Here is a 13,107-nt window from a genome sequence, read left to right on the forward strand (position 1 = left end):
CGTAGCCTCTCCCTGGGAAATGAAGCCAGGCAGAAAGCAAAGACTGGGGCTTTGTTTTCAGCGTCAGCAAATGTCACCTGCCTGTCCGTAAAGTCCAGGCAGACCTGGATGGCCCTGGGGAGGCAGACAAGGTGCAGGGGGGTCCAGTCAGGGTCAGTGAAAGCGTGGTATTGTCCAAACCACTGCCCCACAGCCCAGATCCCCTCCTGCGGGCTAAAACTGAGGACCCCCTTCCTCCTGACAGACTCCTGGGCCACTCCCACAGCCCACCAATCCCCCCCACCAGCCCCCTCCACCTCCCAGCAGTGCCTCCCTGTGTCAAAGCCCTGGCTGCTCAGCACGCACGGCTCCCTGTCAAACCGCTCAGCGTTGTTGGGCAGCGAGATCCACTCATCCCCCCGTCCCACGCTTCTCTGGTCACCAGCCAGGATGAGGAAGGGGTTGGCGGTGTCTGGGTCCAGGGTCATGTCAGCTGAGGACAGAGGAAGAGAAGCTGCTCAGGACAGGCAACCCCAGGGATGCCTCAGGGCTGCATCCACCCCAGCAGAAGGGACAGGGTGATTTCCTTTCCCCAACCCAGTGATGTCCAGCCTGAGGTGGGGTACCCTGCGGGGGTAGCTACCCCCCCTGAGGGGGTAGCCCATTGTGCTGGGCTACCCCACCCTCAATGCTGCCCTGATCCTGCCCCTGATCCATGTGCTTCCATGCGGTCCCTGGCCAAGGAGACCCCAGTTTCCTGGAGAAGGATGCATCTGAATGGATGGATGTGCATTTGCTGTGCAGGCATCTGTACCTGAGCCTGGGTGTTGCTGATGCTGAAGAGTGAAACAGGCAGGTCTGGGCACAAAGCAGTGTGACAGCCATTACCCTCCTCTTTCTGTGGGCGATGGAGGGAGCCAAGGATGGCAGCTCAGGTGTCTGGTGTTGGTGGTGGGTCTACAGCAGGAGGAATTCAGCTGAGGGTGTTGCAGCCACCAAGCCTCAACCCTGTGACAAGCCCAGGCTGGGACAAGACCCAGGTGCTCTGACGCTAGGTGCCTCTTTGACAGCAGAAGCAGGATGCATTTTTCTCAATACAGGACTGTTCCCCCTCCTCTTCCCTTCTAAAAACTCACCTTTTCCACTCATCTCCTCTGCCTCGTTGGCCAGGGTCTCCCTCTCTTCTCTCTCCATCCTGGATACCAGGATGTCTGCAGAAAATCAGGAGGAGGGGAGGCAGGATTCCCTGTTGGCAGTGTAAATTGCAAGACTCAGAGACTGCCTAAGGATGATAAGCAGAAGGAAGGATGGAAAAGTCACAGCATTCAGGTGCTTTTTAGGCAACCAGCACTCACCTGCAGGCTGACTCGAGGAAAGGATGTTTTGGATGGGCCTGAAGGTCTTCAGTATGCTCTCTACTCCCCTGACCTCCTCATCAGCTCATGGCTGGACTGGGCTTGCACAACATTCCCAGCTTGTTCAAGTGAGCAGATCAAAGTCTAGAGGGGCCGGATGGCCTGGAGAACACAGCTGGAAATTCAGCACCTTTTCCTCTGTGGGGGCCTCACCACTGAATCTTCCACTTCCCCTCCTCTTGGCGACTGCTGTCGGTGGACGTGTGACCACATCTAACACACATGTGGGAGTTCCCTGCAAAGTTCCTGCAGTGCCTCTGTCCTGTTTGCCTCACAGGACCTACCACATCTCCCCTCCCTTTGGCCAGCTGCAAGTGGGAGATAAGAGCCTGCCACACCACTGGAAGAGGTTGTATCTTCCAGCAGCAGGATGCTCAGAGCCCCACTGGGTCAGCGGCACAACATGCACCTCCACTCCAATGGATGTCACCCGTGGACCCCAACCACCAACCAGTGGCCGTGCTCTGGGAGTCCAGCTGCGGATCGTGATGAGGGAAGAGGGCTGGCTCCTCACGGGTGCTGCTTGCTCAGATTTGTCACGGTGCCAATGGGTGTTTCAGGTTGGAGATATTTACAGGGCATGTGTTGCCTCGATTGTTAAACTGGTAAATGGGGAACAGCATGTGCTGGGCTTTGCATCCCACCTCTCTATTCTCCAGGCAGCTTTTCATGTGCCCAGGTGTGATGGCTTCACACCACCTGGAGGGATCTGGGGAGGTGGCACCCATTCTGCTTTGTCACATCACTTTGAAAGCCACCAGTTGTGCACAAAATAAAGCAGAATGCAAGGGGACCTGCTGCCAGATGACTCCGCTGCCTGGCACTGGGACAGGTGCCCAGGAAGGCAGGACTGGGGACAGACTGGCTTGGCAGGGATTGTTCAGTCAAGGGCCACTGTTGCATGGTGGCATGGGTATGGCTGCCACTGAACCTCCTGTCTGCCAAGTCACCAGTGACAGTTAAACATGGACCTCTCACACACCCCCTAGCTCTCCGCCTGCCACAGGCAAGGGTCTGCCTTCAACAGCACCCACCAGCAGGACCCACAGCACCCACCAGCACAGGCAGCTGCATCCCCTCCTCCTGCGGGGCTGGCAGAGGCAGGACACTAGTGCAGCACATATACAACTCTCTGGGTTCAAGTGCACATTTGCAGCTCCTCATGGCCCCTCTGTCCACCCAGCACACCTGCCTGGACCTCAGGCCCTCTGACGCCCTGGGTCCCCTACTTGCTGGCTGGTCCAGCTGGATGCTCAACGCAACCACACAGCACTCACACACTCATCCCACAGGCTTCCCGCAGTCCTGGGGCCTGCAGACCCCAGCATGCACCCTCCACCTGCACGAAAGCCCTGCCCAGACCTGGACACGGACTCACCAGCCAGCCAAGTGCTCCGACTGGCTCTGGTTTACCCATGACCAGGCCCTTTTATAGCCCTTTCTGCCCATCCCTCACCTTGTCGTACCTGATTCCCTCCCACTGTACATGCCCTTAGCTGTTCACACACTCACACAGTATTCAGGATCTGCAGCTTTGCATCCCTACAGGCAAAAAGCCAGGCTGGCCCTCAGTGAATGTTGCCAGTGGATTTGTGATAGCGCAGCGATTAGTATGAGTGATGAGCTTGGTTTATTGTAAAGTATCTCTGTTATCATAAAGATAAGCATCTCTGCTATCATTTGTTAGCCAGGTCTGTGTTTCTGTACACTTCATTTATCACATCTCTCTTTTCCGTGTTGTCCCTTTTGGCAAGGTCCCTGATCAGGTGGGTAAACCTGAGCAGATGCTCTCACCTCCCACCTGCCCCCACGCTCCTGGCTGGGGACAGGAGGGTGCTGGTGCTGTGCGCCCAGTGACGCATCCCGGACGGCCTCGCCTCTTGGCCGGGGTGGGGGTGGGGGCAGGGCGTGGAATTGTTTTTAAGCAATTTTTAGGGTTGTGCTCTGCTTTTCTCCCAGCCTTGCACAGTCTCTGGGTGTGAATCCTGGCTCTGTCACCTCCTTCTTTCCCACTGCTGCCTCCAGGCTCTTCCCGTGGACGTGCAAACCGCTGCCAGCATCCCTCGCCCCCACGCCCGGGGAGAGCTGCAGGAGGAGGCTGGGACACCCAGCCATGGGGGTGTCTGCGCCAGGGACGTGCTGCACTGTGAGCGTGCTCGGGAGAGCCTCTCCAGAGCAAAAGCATTGCCACAAAACCCCAAACCACTCAGCAACTTTCGTTTTTGAGCGGAAGCAGCCCGGGAGGAAACGAGCAGCAGGCTGGGATGCAGTTGTGTGTTTGCTTTGCTTACAGGGAAACGCTTAGCCCGGATCGTCACCCCCTCCAGACGCACGGGGTGACGGCCGAGCAGCTCCTGCCCAGCCCGAGAAAGAGATCGGGGCCTCCAGGTACGTGGCGTCTCGTGGGAACCTGCAGATGGAGGTTGCTTCCTGCCATCTGCCAAAACTGGTCTCAGTTTCACCCCTCAGTAATGTAGCTGGGACTGAGCACCCGATAAGAGGGTTCAGGGGGGTTCAGAGCAGGGCCAGGTCCCATCTTGGGTGTTGAGTCAGTATTCTGGTTATTTTCCTTCGCTGGTCTGAGACCTCCTCCTGCCCTTGGTGCAGGGGATGTGCTACCGGGTCCCAGATTTGTCCTGGAGGAGGAGCATGTGGCCCCATCTCCACATACATTCTGTCTGGGTTTCTCCTTCTCATCCTGCGCCTTTCCATCTCTTTCTTAGAGCTGGGTAAGAAAAGCTCTACATTAAAACAACTGCCATTTTTTCATGGAATTAAAGGAGATGTTGCTGGCTGTCCCTTGTTTCCCCCTGGGAAATTCCTACAGTGTATACACCAATCAGGTACTTTGTGTGTAAAGCACAAAGCAAAGTCAGGCCGGTGATGGAAAATCAGTTTCAACTTCCGGCATCTGATGCTCTTCCTTAGACATTATAAATAGGGGCTGCAATCAGCAATAACTCCCTTTAAAAGTGAATTTTGCCCTCTTTTTTATTCTCTTGTTTCTCCTTTCTGTCCTTTTCCTCTCCTTCCCCATCTCCAGGCTACACAGCAGCGAAGAGGATGCTTTCCGGTTTTAGCCTCCATTGCTGTCTGCCAGCTTTTGTCATTTATGGTTTGGTTCTCCAAGTCCACGAGCTGCAGTCAGGTAGGGATCCATCTGGTTCTTGCTGATCCCTGTGGCTCTGCTTCCAGGCAGAACATCTTCCCAGCTGCCAGTGCAGCTGCTCCCTATGAACAGAGCACAGAGCAGGGTCAGGCCCTTTGTCATCAACCTTGTCCACTTCTGAGAGCACCAGCACCCCTCTGGATCCTGGTTTACTCCTCTGGCCATGTCAGCTCAGGCACTCGTACAACCTCCCGAACTCAGGTGGAGAATAGATGACGCCAATGAGTTGATTATAGTTTGCTGCCATTTTCTTCCCTGCTTTCCCTGTTTCCAGCACATTCCCAGCATGTCATCGCTTTACTGGGCTGTGGGCAGGGTGCACTGGACCCTTTGCTGAACCAATTCATTAAAGGGAAAACAACAACAACAATTTAAAAAAATATTCTGGGCTCTTTTTCTGTTAGATTGCTGACTTGATAAAACTTCTTCAAGCAGCCCTAGCAGAAGGATGCAGTACAACAGCTGACTCAAAAGTTACCTTGCCAAAAAAATTTGATTTGCTTTTGTTTTCCTTCAACCAGAACCACTTTCTCTGGGAGTTGAGTGACAAGCTTATTAATAAGCCTTTTAAAAAAATTTCCAAAGATGGCCAGAGCACCTGAGACATTTTTATTTTCTCAGGTAATAGGTGCGAATAGCTGAGCATGTTTGAGTTTTATTCATACCCAGAAACCTTCCAGCCCGTTCCTTCCTTCTTAATCCTTGAGAACAAATCAGCTTTCAGGGATCTGCAGGACTTCCACAGTAGAGCAGGACAGGGAAGCAGAGGAATGCATGGTGGCCTGGCCCCAGCCCACTCACCCCGCTGCATCGCAGGGGTGCCCCTCTCAACCCTCCCCTCCACGCCTCGACTCCCCCAGCGGGGTTGTGCTCCCGACTGGATCACACAGTACGGCAACACATGAACCACACAGAGCGGGATCTGCTCGTTTTCTGAGCTCGGTCTCCACAGCAAACTCATGGTTATTTCTTCTTCCCCCGGGGGTTTCTCCCAGCTCTTCTCAACGTGACGGGACCCTCTGGCCCCATCACTGTGGCCATGGGCAAGGACGTGGTGTTGCCCTGCTGCTTCTCCCCAGAGCAGAGCACGCAGGACATTGAGGTGAACTGGTTTCGGGAATACTTCTTGCCCTTTGTGCATCGCTACAAGGGGGGCCAGGACCAGTATGGGGAGCAGATGCTTCAATACCAAGGGCGCACCGAGCTGCTGAAGGACGGCCTCAGCAAGGGCAGAGTGGACTTGAAAATTTTCCATGTCCAACTGTCTGACAGAGGGAATTACACCTGCTTTGTTCAGCATGACTTGGATTACAACGAGGCTGTGGTGGAGCTGCAGGTGACAGGTCAGTAGCCCATGTCCTTGGTACCTTTAATTTACTTTCCAGCGCTCTTCTTCCCAATCCTGCTTCCCAGCAGCAGTTTGTAGTGAAAACAGTTGCTAACTGCTCGTGATGATTGATTACTGCTTCTACACTTCTCCACCTCTGCGAATGGTAACATGAACATCTGGACAATATCATATTGTGTGCCGACTGGACGTGGCTCGATTCTCGGTCTCATCCTGGGCACCTGGCCAGTGTTCCGGGGGGGATTGATAATGGGAGCATAGCAGTCTGCAGGTTCACAGGGTTTGTGCCGAAAACACTTACATAAGGTGTTACGTGCTATAAAAGCGGGAGACCCTCGAGCTGACTCCTGAGGCCTCACCTATGTGTGGTCACACGGCGTAGGACTTTCCCAATTCCTGCAGTTCTCCAGGGGCCAGCTGCTGAGGGGCTTCCCGGATGAACTGTGAACCCGGATGATGGTTTTGAGGTGGTAATTGGTGATGCATCCTTTTCTTCATCGCTGCCTGTACAGTAATGAACTGGTGCATTGCTATCCTGCGTATCTTTCCTTGCTGATTGGTTCATCGTTACTCGCTTTTCCTTTTGGTTGCTACTACGATATATCTCTAGCAAAGCATATTGATCTTTATATATTAGGCAGGAGTCTCTGTCTTACTTGGAATCCCGCCATTCAGCAAGGCACAATTTCAAGTGGTTGCTTTGGAAATAGGGTTTTATTAAGCAAGTCCTGTGATTGAAAATGCCAAGAACGTCTCAGAGAGGTAAAACTGCCAACCGAGCGGTAAGGAGCTTGTGAGATACCTACTTCAGAAGCGTTCTTGATATTGGTTTTTTCATATAAGTGGGTGTAAGAAAAAAATTGGCATTGTGTAATATAGTAAGAATGTCTTGGTTCATGCTTTTGTATTTTCATATCAGGGCTGCAGAGTATTTTGCTGCAGCGGTAGCTTCCAGCGCAGATCTTTGACCTGTGTGAAAAAGGCTGCAAGAATTGTCCTGACTCTAGGTGAAACTTGTCTCAAGAAAAAGGCTGGGATTTGTCCTTGAAGTTCATCCCTTCTTGTCAGGGAGAGGAACAGCCAGGCCACTTTATTCCCCTAATATCCAGCATCCCACCGATTCACCCTGAGGATCTCTGTTTTCCTGCAGCCAGTGGTTCTGCTCCACTCCTCGTGCTGGAGCACTACCAGGACAGGGGGATCCAGGTGGCCTGTCGCTCGGCCGGCTGGTACCCACAGCCCCAGGTGCTGTGGCAAGATCCCCATGGGCGGCAGCTGCCATCCCTCTCAGAAAGCGTTACCCAGGACAAGAGCAGCCTCTTCACAGCGGAAAGCAGCATCATCCTCACCAGGGGCATGAACCAGAAACTCTCCTGCACGGTCCGACATGCCCTGCACAGCCAAGAACAGGGAGCAGCTTTATACATATCAGGTGAGCAGGGGACGAGGACATTGCCCAGTTACCATCCCTTGATCGAGCTGCGCTCGGAAAGCGCGCCGGCAGATGTCCGATGCGCTGCGCGTTCAGTGCATTGAGTGTATTTTGCACGACGTGTGTGCGAACAGCTGCAGCTTTGGGCAGCGCTTGTGCAGGTACGCTGCCAAAATTCACCAGTGCTGTCCTGAAGTGTGGGTTTAGGGGCGGGAAAGACAACCCTCATTGTAGCAGAGTTTCTATAGGCACCTGGGTTAAATACAAACATTCATAACACTGGAACCAAACAAAAAAGGAGACACCAACACATGCCCTTCGTCTCACCTGCTGTGAAATACTCTTCTGCTGGTTTAGAGTTTTAGGGGAGGTTTAGATTAGATTAGGAAGAAGTTCTTCCCAGAGAGGGTGGGGAGGCACTGGGACAGGTTGCCCAGAGAAGCTGTGGATGCCCCATCCCTGGAAGTGTCCAAGGCCAGGCTGGATGAGGCTTGGAGCAACCTGGTCTAGTGCAAGGTGTCCCTGCCCATGGCAGGGGGGTTGGAACTGGATGATCTTTAAGGCCCCTTCCAACCCACAGCAGTCTGTGATTCTATGGTTTGGTATGAGAAATAAATATTTGTGTCTCCTTTTAGCATCTGCATATATTGAATATACTTTTACTTTTTCCTTGTCACACAGAGAGCCTCCGTTTTTACTGAAAGATTGATTTGGGGCAGGGAATATATCAAACCAGAGATGCAGTGGTGAACCAGACACCAACCTGCACCTCAGTGTTCCATGCTGTTCAGTGGTATCCTAGTCTTTTTTTTTTTACTTTGGGAATGAACAATTTTGGGAGACTTTATTTCCCTGGGAGGCCCATACCTTTCTCCTGGTGATACTGCTCTGCACAGGGGTATTGCTGTTGACGCATATGTTACCATGCTTCTATTATTGCCTACGAATTTTTTTTTTTTTTCCAAAGGAGAAGAAAGCATGATTTAACTAAAAATAATTTGGTTAGAAATCCATTTTTCCTTTAAAAATCCCTCACAATGTATGCAGGCAAAACATCATCAGCCTCAGACAAGTGCTAAATTGCCAGGGTTTTGTTTGGTTGGTTGGTTTTTCCATGTTATTTTTTGCCAGTTTGTGGTTTAGAGTCAGGAGCTGATTTTCCCCCTCGATGGGATTCAGATCTGCTTGGGATGAGCTTGTATGAAATAATCTACTTGCCCTGCCCATGGCAGGGGGGTTGGAACTAGATGATCTTTGAGGTCCCTTCCAACTGACGCATATGTTACCATGCTTTTATATTGCCCTCCAATTTTTTTTTTTTTTCCAAAGGAGAAGAAAGCATGATTTAACTAAAAATAATTTGGTTAGAAATCCATTTTTCCTTTAAAAATCCCTCACAATGTATGCAGGCAAAACGTCATCAGCCTCAGACAAGTGCTAAATTGCCAGGGTTTTGTTTGTTTGTTTGTTTTTTCCATGTTATTTTTTGCCAGTTTGTGGTTTAGAGTCAGGAGCTGATTTTCCCCCTCGATGGGATTCAGATCTGCTTGGGATGAGCTTGTATGAAATAATCTACTTGCCCTGCCGATGACAGGGGGGTTGGAACTAGATGATCTTTGAGGTCCCTTCCAACCCAAACCATTCTGTGATTCTATGATTCTACTTCCCATTGCTACTTGCAGAGTAACTTAACCCCTTTGGGCATTTTATTTTTCAGATCCCTTTTTCCAAAACGCCCATCCATGGATGACTGCCCTCGGCGTGGTCCTGGTTGTTGTGGTCGCTCTCCTTATGATCACTATTTATCTATTTAAAATTAAAGGTATCATGCTGGTGCAGTGTTTGGGGAAGGGGGCTGGATGGCTATCCTGTTCAGCCACCTCGGGTTTTGACTGACCCCACCTCAGGGTTTGAGAAATGCCTGGAGTCTTGTCTCGGTGTCTCAGACACCCACACAGTGCCAGGGAACTTAAAGACCCAGAGATTTAATTTCTGGCAAGAAAAGCAAGGTGGTTTCTCCAACAAAAAAGGCTAGCAGAGAGGGAAATGGGCATTAAAGCAGTGTGAGCCCGCTGTTCCTTGCCCCACTGAGCATGGGTGCTGTCTGCAGAAATGGATTAATAATTTGCCTGGCCCTGCAAAAACAGCCTTGTACTGTTGGGGGCCTGTCACGGCTTCCTTTCCCTCCAAAAGACCCCTCAGAGGGTAAATAAATTGAAATTGCCTACTTCTTACCAAAAGAAGATGGAGGCAGGGGGTCGTGCAGGCAGCGCAGCACTTCCAGACCCCATGGCCCTTCTGTCTTGCAAGTGGCTGTAACTCCTGCTGTGGGTTAATCACTGCTCTTTGGAAGGGATGATTTTAAAAATTGTTAACATTTCTTTCTTTCTTTCATAGGAAAGCATGAGAAAAGAATAGGTAAGCTTTACTTTCCATTTTCCAGAAACTGGAGAATTCCCTCAAATGAAAGAATGCATGGGACACACTGCTGGGGTGTGAGGGAGGGAAATGGTTTGGTTACCAGCTACAGAAAATGATGAAATCAAATTATGAAATGATGTTGTAATTTTAAGGAAGATAATCGCAGAACCAAAGAAAGAGTGAACAGATGTTGTACCAACAGTGAACTTCGCTTCTCAAAGGACTGTCAAGGTTTTTCCCAAAGCTGGAGGAAGCTTGGGGTAGCACATTTCATTTAACAGGGGCCTCACCACCAAAAAAAACCAGGGGCAGGATGGTTAAGTAGGACAGAAGGTGAAATGTAACCACTCGCTCCTCCCTTGCTGATGCACACCTACCCCTTCACCGCTGCCACAGCACTGTCCCCAAGGGGGGTTCAGGGAGGGTGGACATGATCTCCTGGGCTGAAGCTTTTCCACTAAGAGAAATTTTAGCCTCTTCCCAACCCCAACAAGTTTATCGGTGAAAAAAGGATTAATTGGCCTTGGTGGTGATGCTCTCTTCTGGTTTTGCTTTGCAGTGATGCAAGAGGCAGCGCTACGTAAGTCTTGCTCCCTGTCTTCCCGGTGAAATCCTCTATGAAAGCTTTTTCATTCATCCTCTCATTCTGTCTGAATGTTCTTTTTAGGCAGATACTCTACTTCCCCCTCCCCTGACTCCCTTATAATGTGAACATTCACTCTGAAAAGTCATTAGGATTTTTTCCTCGAGTGGCTGTCAGTGCTTTTTAACACTCTCAATTTAAGTAGTGAAATAGTACTGAAAAGTTACTGGGTTTTAGGGGAAGATTATGGAAACCTCCTTTAGCTGGGGTCCCAGGGAAGGGGCTGTGTCATATAGTAACCTGTGTGTGTTTCTGTTTGTTGTGCAGGGGACCGTGATGCAGAAATCGGTGAGTCGCTTTCTCTTCCCTACAAATGATCTTTTGCAGAGTCTATATAGGGTGTTGGTTTGGTTTGGGGTTTTTTTTCTCCACTTTTAAAGTATGAATTGAACCATAAAGTAGTTGGGGGATGAAGGGGAAAGGAGAGAGTGATTTGAGAATAAAAAAAAGTTCAGTGAAGATGGTGCCTTGGGTTGTGGGAAGATGTCTCCAGCATTAGCCTGGGAAGGGTGAGAGTGCCCTGTGACAGGTCCCCTTGTAGGTGAGGGACCTCCCAAAGACCTTTTCCTGACCCAGATTTGGGCAGGACAACCTGCACTATCACTTGGGCTTTGCATTGCCAGGTGGTGGCCGAACCTGCCTTCTGGCACATGCAGGCAGCTATGGGGGAGGTTATAGCCCAATCTCACAACCTCTATGTGCTGATTTATCTTTTTCAGAGAAGCAAGCTGAAGAACTTGGTGAGTGTCATTCTCCTCACTGCATGTGAGACTTTCCAGCTGGGCTATTTTCTCATCTGGGTTTTGCAAACCCTGGCTTTGGTTTTCCATTTGGGAAAAGAAGAGGTAGGAAATACTGAACTCATTTCAGAAACGCTGTTTTCCTTTGCTCTGTATGTGGTGTTAAACTATTCTCCGTAGTGCTCCTACACAAAGAAAAAAACTCTTCCAGTTTTTGAAGAAAGCACAAACAGACCATAAATATGTGCCTGAATCAGGACAGACAGCATGATTATATTTGTAGAAAATGGATGGAGCCCTTTCTTTCAGCTAGACATTGAAGTCTTGAAGCTACATGCTGTGAGATGACTTTCACAAATGTAGCAACAGTTCAGAAAACGTGCAGCTACACTGGCATATCATTATTCTGAGTTAATCCTGTACAAGTGTGTGCAGATTGCCTCTCATCTGTGTGCTTTAATTATTTTTTAAAGCATGGAGAAGATATGCAGTCCCTATAGAAGAAGGTAATTAAAGTTTGGTCTTTCAGGATGCTGAATCATTCTCCCTGCTTTAAACTCCCTTCCTGGTAGTTTTCCTCCTGCAGTGATGCTGGTGGGACCAGGGATGCTTCTGCTAACGCTCGCTTTGCAAGAGGAAGTGCAGCACTCAGACCCCTGTTCATTTGGTGAATGAACAGTTTCAGGCAACTCAGGGGGAGTCCTGGTCCTCAGTGAGCAGTTGCTGGCCACGTTTTAGAAACATGGGGAATTCTTCAGCCTGGAGATTCTTCAGCTGGACATCCTCTTGCCTCTCTGTGTGATGTCATCTCTCTGCTTCATTTTCTGTTCCTTGCACTAATACTGTCACCTTGTGCAGCTTCCACGCCACAGCCTCCCACTATAGCTCGTACCTGTTCTTCCCCTTCCGTACGGCCCCAGCAAAGACCTGTCCTGGGGCAAGATCTGCCCTGGGGTGTTGACTCTATCTGTCCCGCAGTGAAGGTGGTTCTGGATCCAGACACAGCCCACTGCGACCTTGTCCTGTCTGATGACTGCAAAAGTGTGAAACGAGAAGACACACGGCAGGACATCCCCGATATCCCCGAGAGATTTAACCCGTGGCGTTGTGTGCTGGGCCGTGAAGGCTTCACCTCGGGGAGATACTACTGGGAGGTGGAGGCGGTGGATGGAGGAGGATGGACCGTGGGGGTCTCTAGAGAAGATGTGAAAAGGAAGGGCGAGATTGAGTTTAAACCAGAGGAGGGCATCTGGGCAGTGGGGCAGTGGGCAGGGCATTTCCAAGCTCTCACATTCCCTAATCGAACTCTACTGCCTGAAATCCAGACTCCCAAGCGGATCCGGGTCTCTCTGGATTATGAAGAGGGACAGGTGTCATTTTTCAGTGTCGATGAGAAGATTCCTATCTTCACATTTCAACTGGCATCATTTGAGGGGATAAGAGTCCACCCTTGGGTCTGGCTGGGTCCTGGGACGTGGCTCAAAATGTGGCCCTGATGAAGGGGAGGGGGTAAGAGAAGGCTTTTTTTAGGGGACCTCAGGAGTTCAAACTCACAGAAGCACTTTGGTTGGAAGGAACTTGTGGAGGTTTCTGTTGCAACCACCTGCTTACAGCAGGGCTAAGCACAAAGCTGCCTTGGGTGTCTTTCTTTGGACCTTGTTCAGCTGATTTGTGTAGGATCTCCAAGGGTGGAGATCTCGTTTCCTCTCTGGACCACTGTCCCTGTGCTGCATGTCTCTCAAGGGGAAGAATTAACCCTTTATGTTTGGTCAGAGTTACCCCAATTGCAACTTGTGATTGTCGATTTTCATCCTCACTCTCTACCTGTTGAACAAGACTTCCACTGAAAAGACACTCCTGCAAGAGGGGTCGCTTTTTAAATGTACGGAATAAAGTGATGTTAGAGGGATTTGTCTGTATATGTGTTGGCACCAAATGTCTGTGTCTGAGCTGTTGTCTC

General features: G+C 50.4%; 2 protein-coding genes across 2 annotated transcripts; one reads left to right on the plus strand and one right to left on the minus strand.

The window, feature by feature from the left end:
* Positions 1 to 283: 283 nt before the first annotated feature.
* Positions 284 to 3,256, minus strand: LOC104509170 (E3 ubiquitin-protein ligase TRIM11-like; the record flags this gene model as incomplete). Its single annotated transcript, XM_010151021.1, has 3 exons — positions 3,196 to 3,256; positions 1,116 to 1,190; positions 284 to 472 (listed from the first exon to the last, which is right to left on the minus strand). Coding segments are annotated over exons 1-3 (325 nt in total), but the record flags the coding sequence as incomplete, so codon positions are not given.
* Positions 3,257 to 3,658: 402 nt separating this feature from the next.
* On the plus strand, positions 3,659 to 12,643 carry LOC104505531 (butyrophilin subfamily 1 member A1-like). Its single transcript, XM_010151022.1, has 11 exons — positions 3,659 to 3,782; positions 4,495 to 4,542; positions 5,559 to 5,906; positions 7,062 to 7,343; positions 9,061 to 9,165; positions 9,741 to 9,761; positions 10,324 to 10,344; positions 10,675 to 10,695; positions 11,127 to 11,147; positions 11,621 to 11,653; positions 12,126 to 12,643. The coding sequence occupies exons 1-11, from the start codon at positions 3,659 to 3,661 to the stop codon at positions 12,641 to 12,643; spliced, it is 1,542 nt and encodes a 513-aa protein (XP_010149324.1).
* The last annotated feature ends 464 nt before the right edge of the window (positions 12,644 to 13,107 follow it).

The sequence above is a fragment of the Eurypyga helias genome, unplaced genomic scaffold (assembly GCF_000690775.1).
Source record: "Eurypyga helias isolate BGI_N326 unplaced genomic scaffold, ASM69077v1 scaffold12884, whole genome shotgun sequence".
Taxonomy (NCBI): domain Eukaryota; kingdom Metazoa; phylum Chordata; class Aves; order Eurypygiformes; family Eurypygidae; genus Eurypyga; species Eurypyga helias.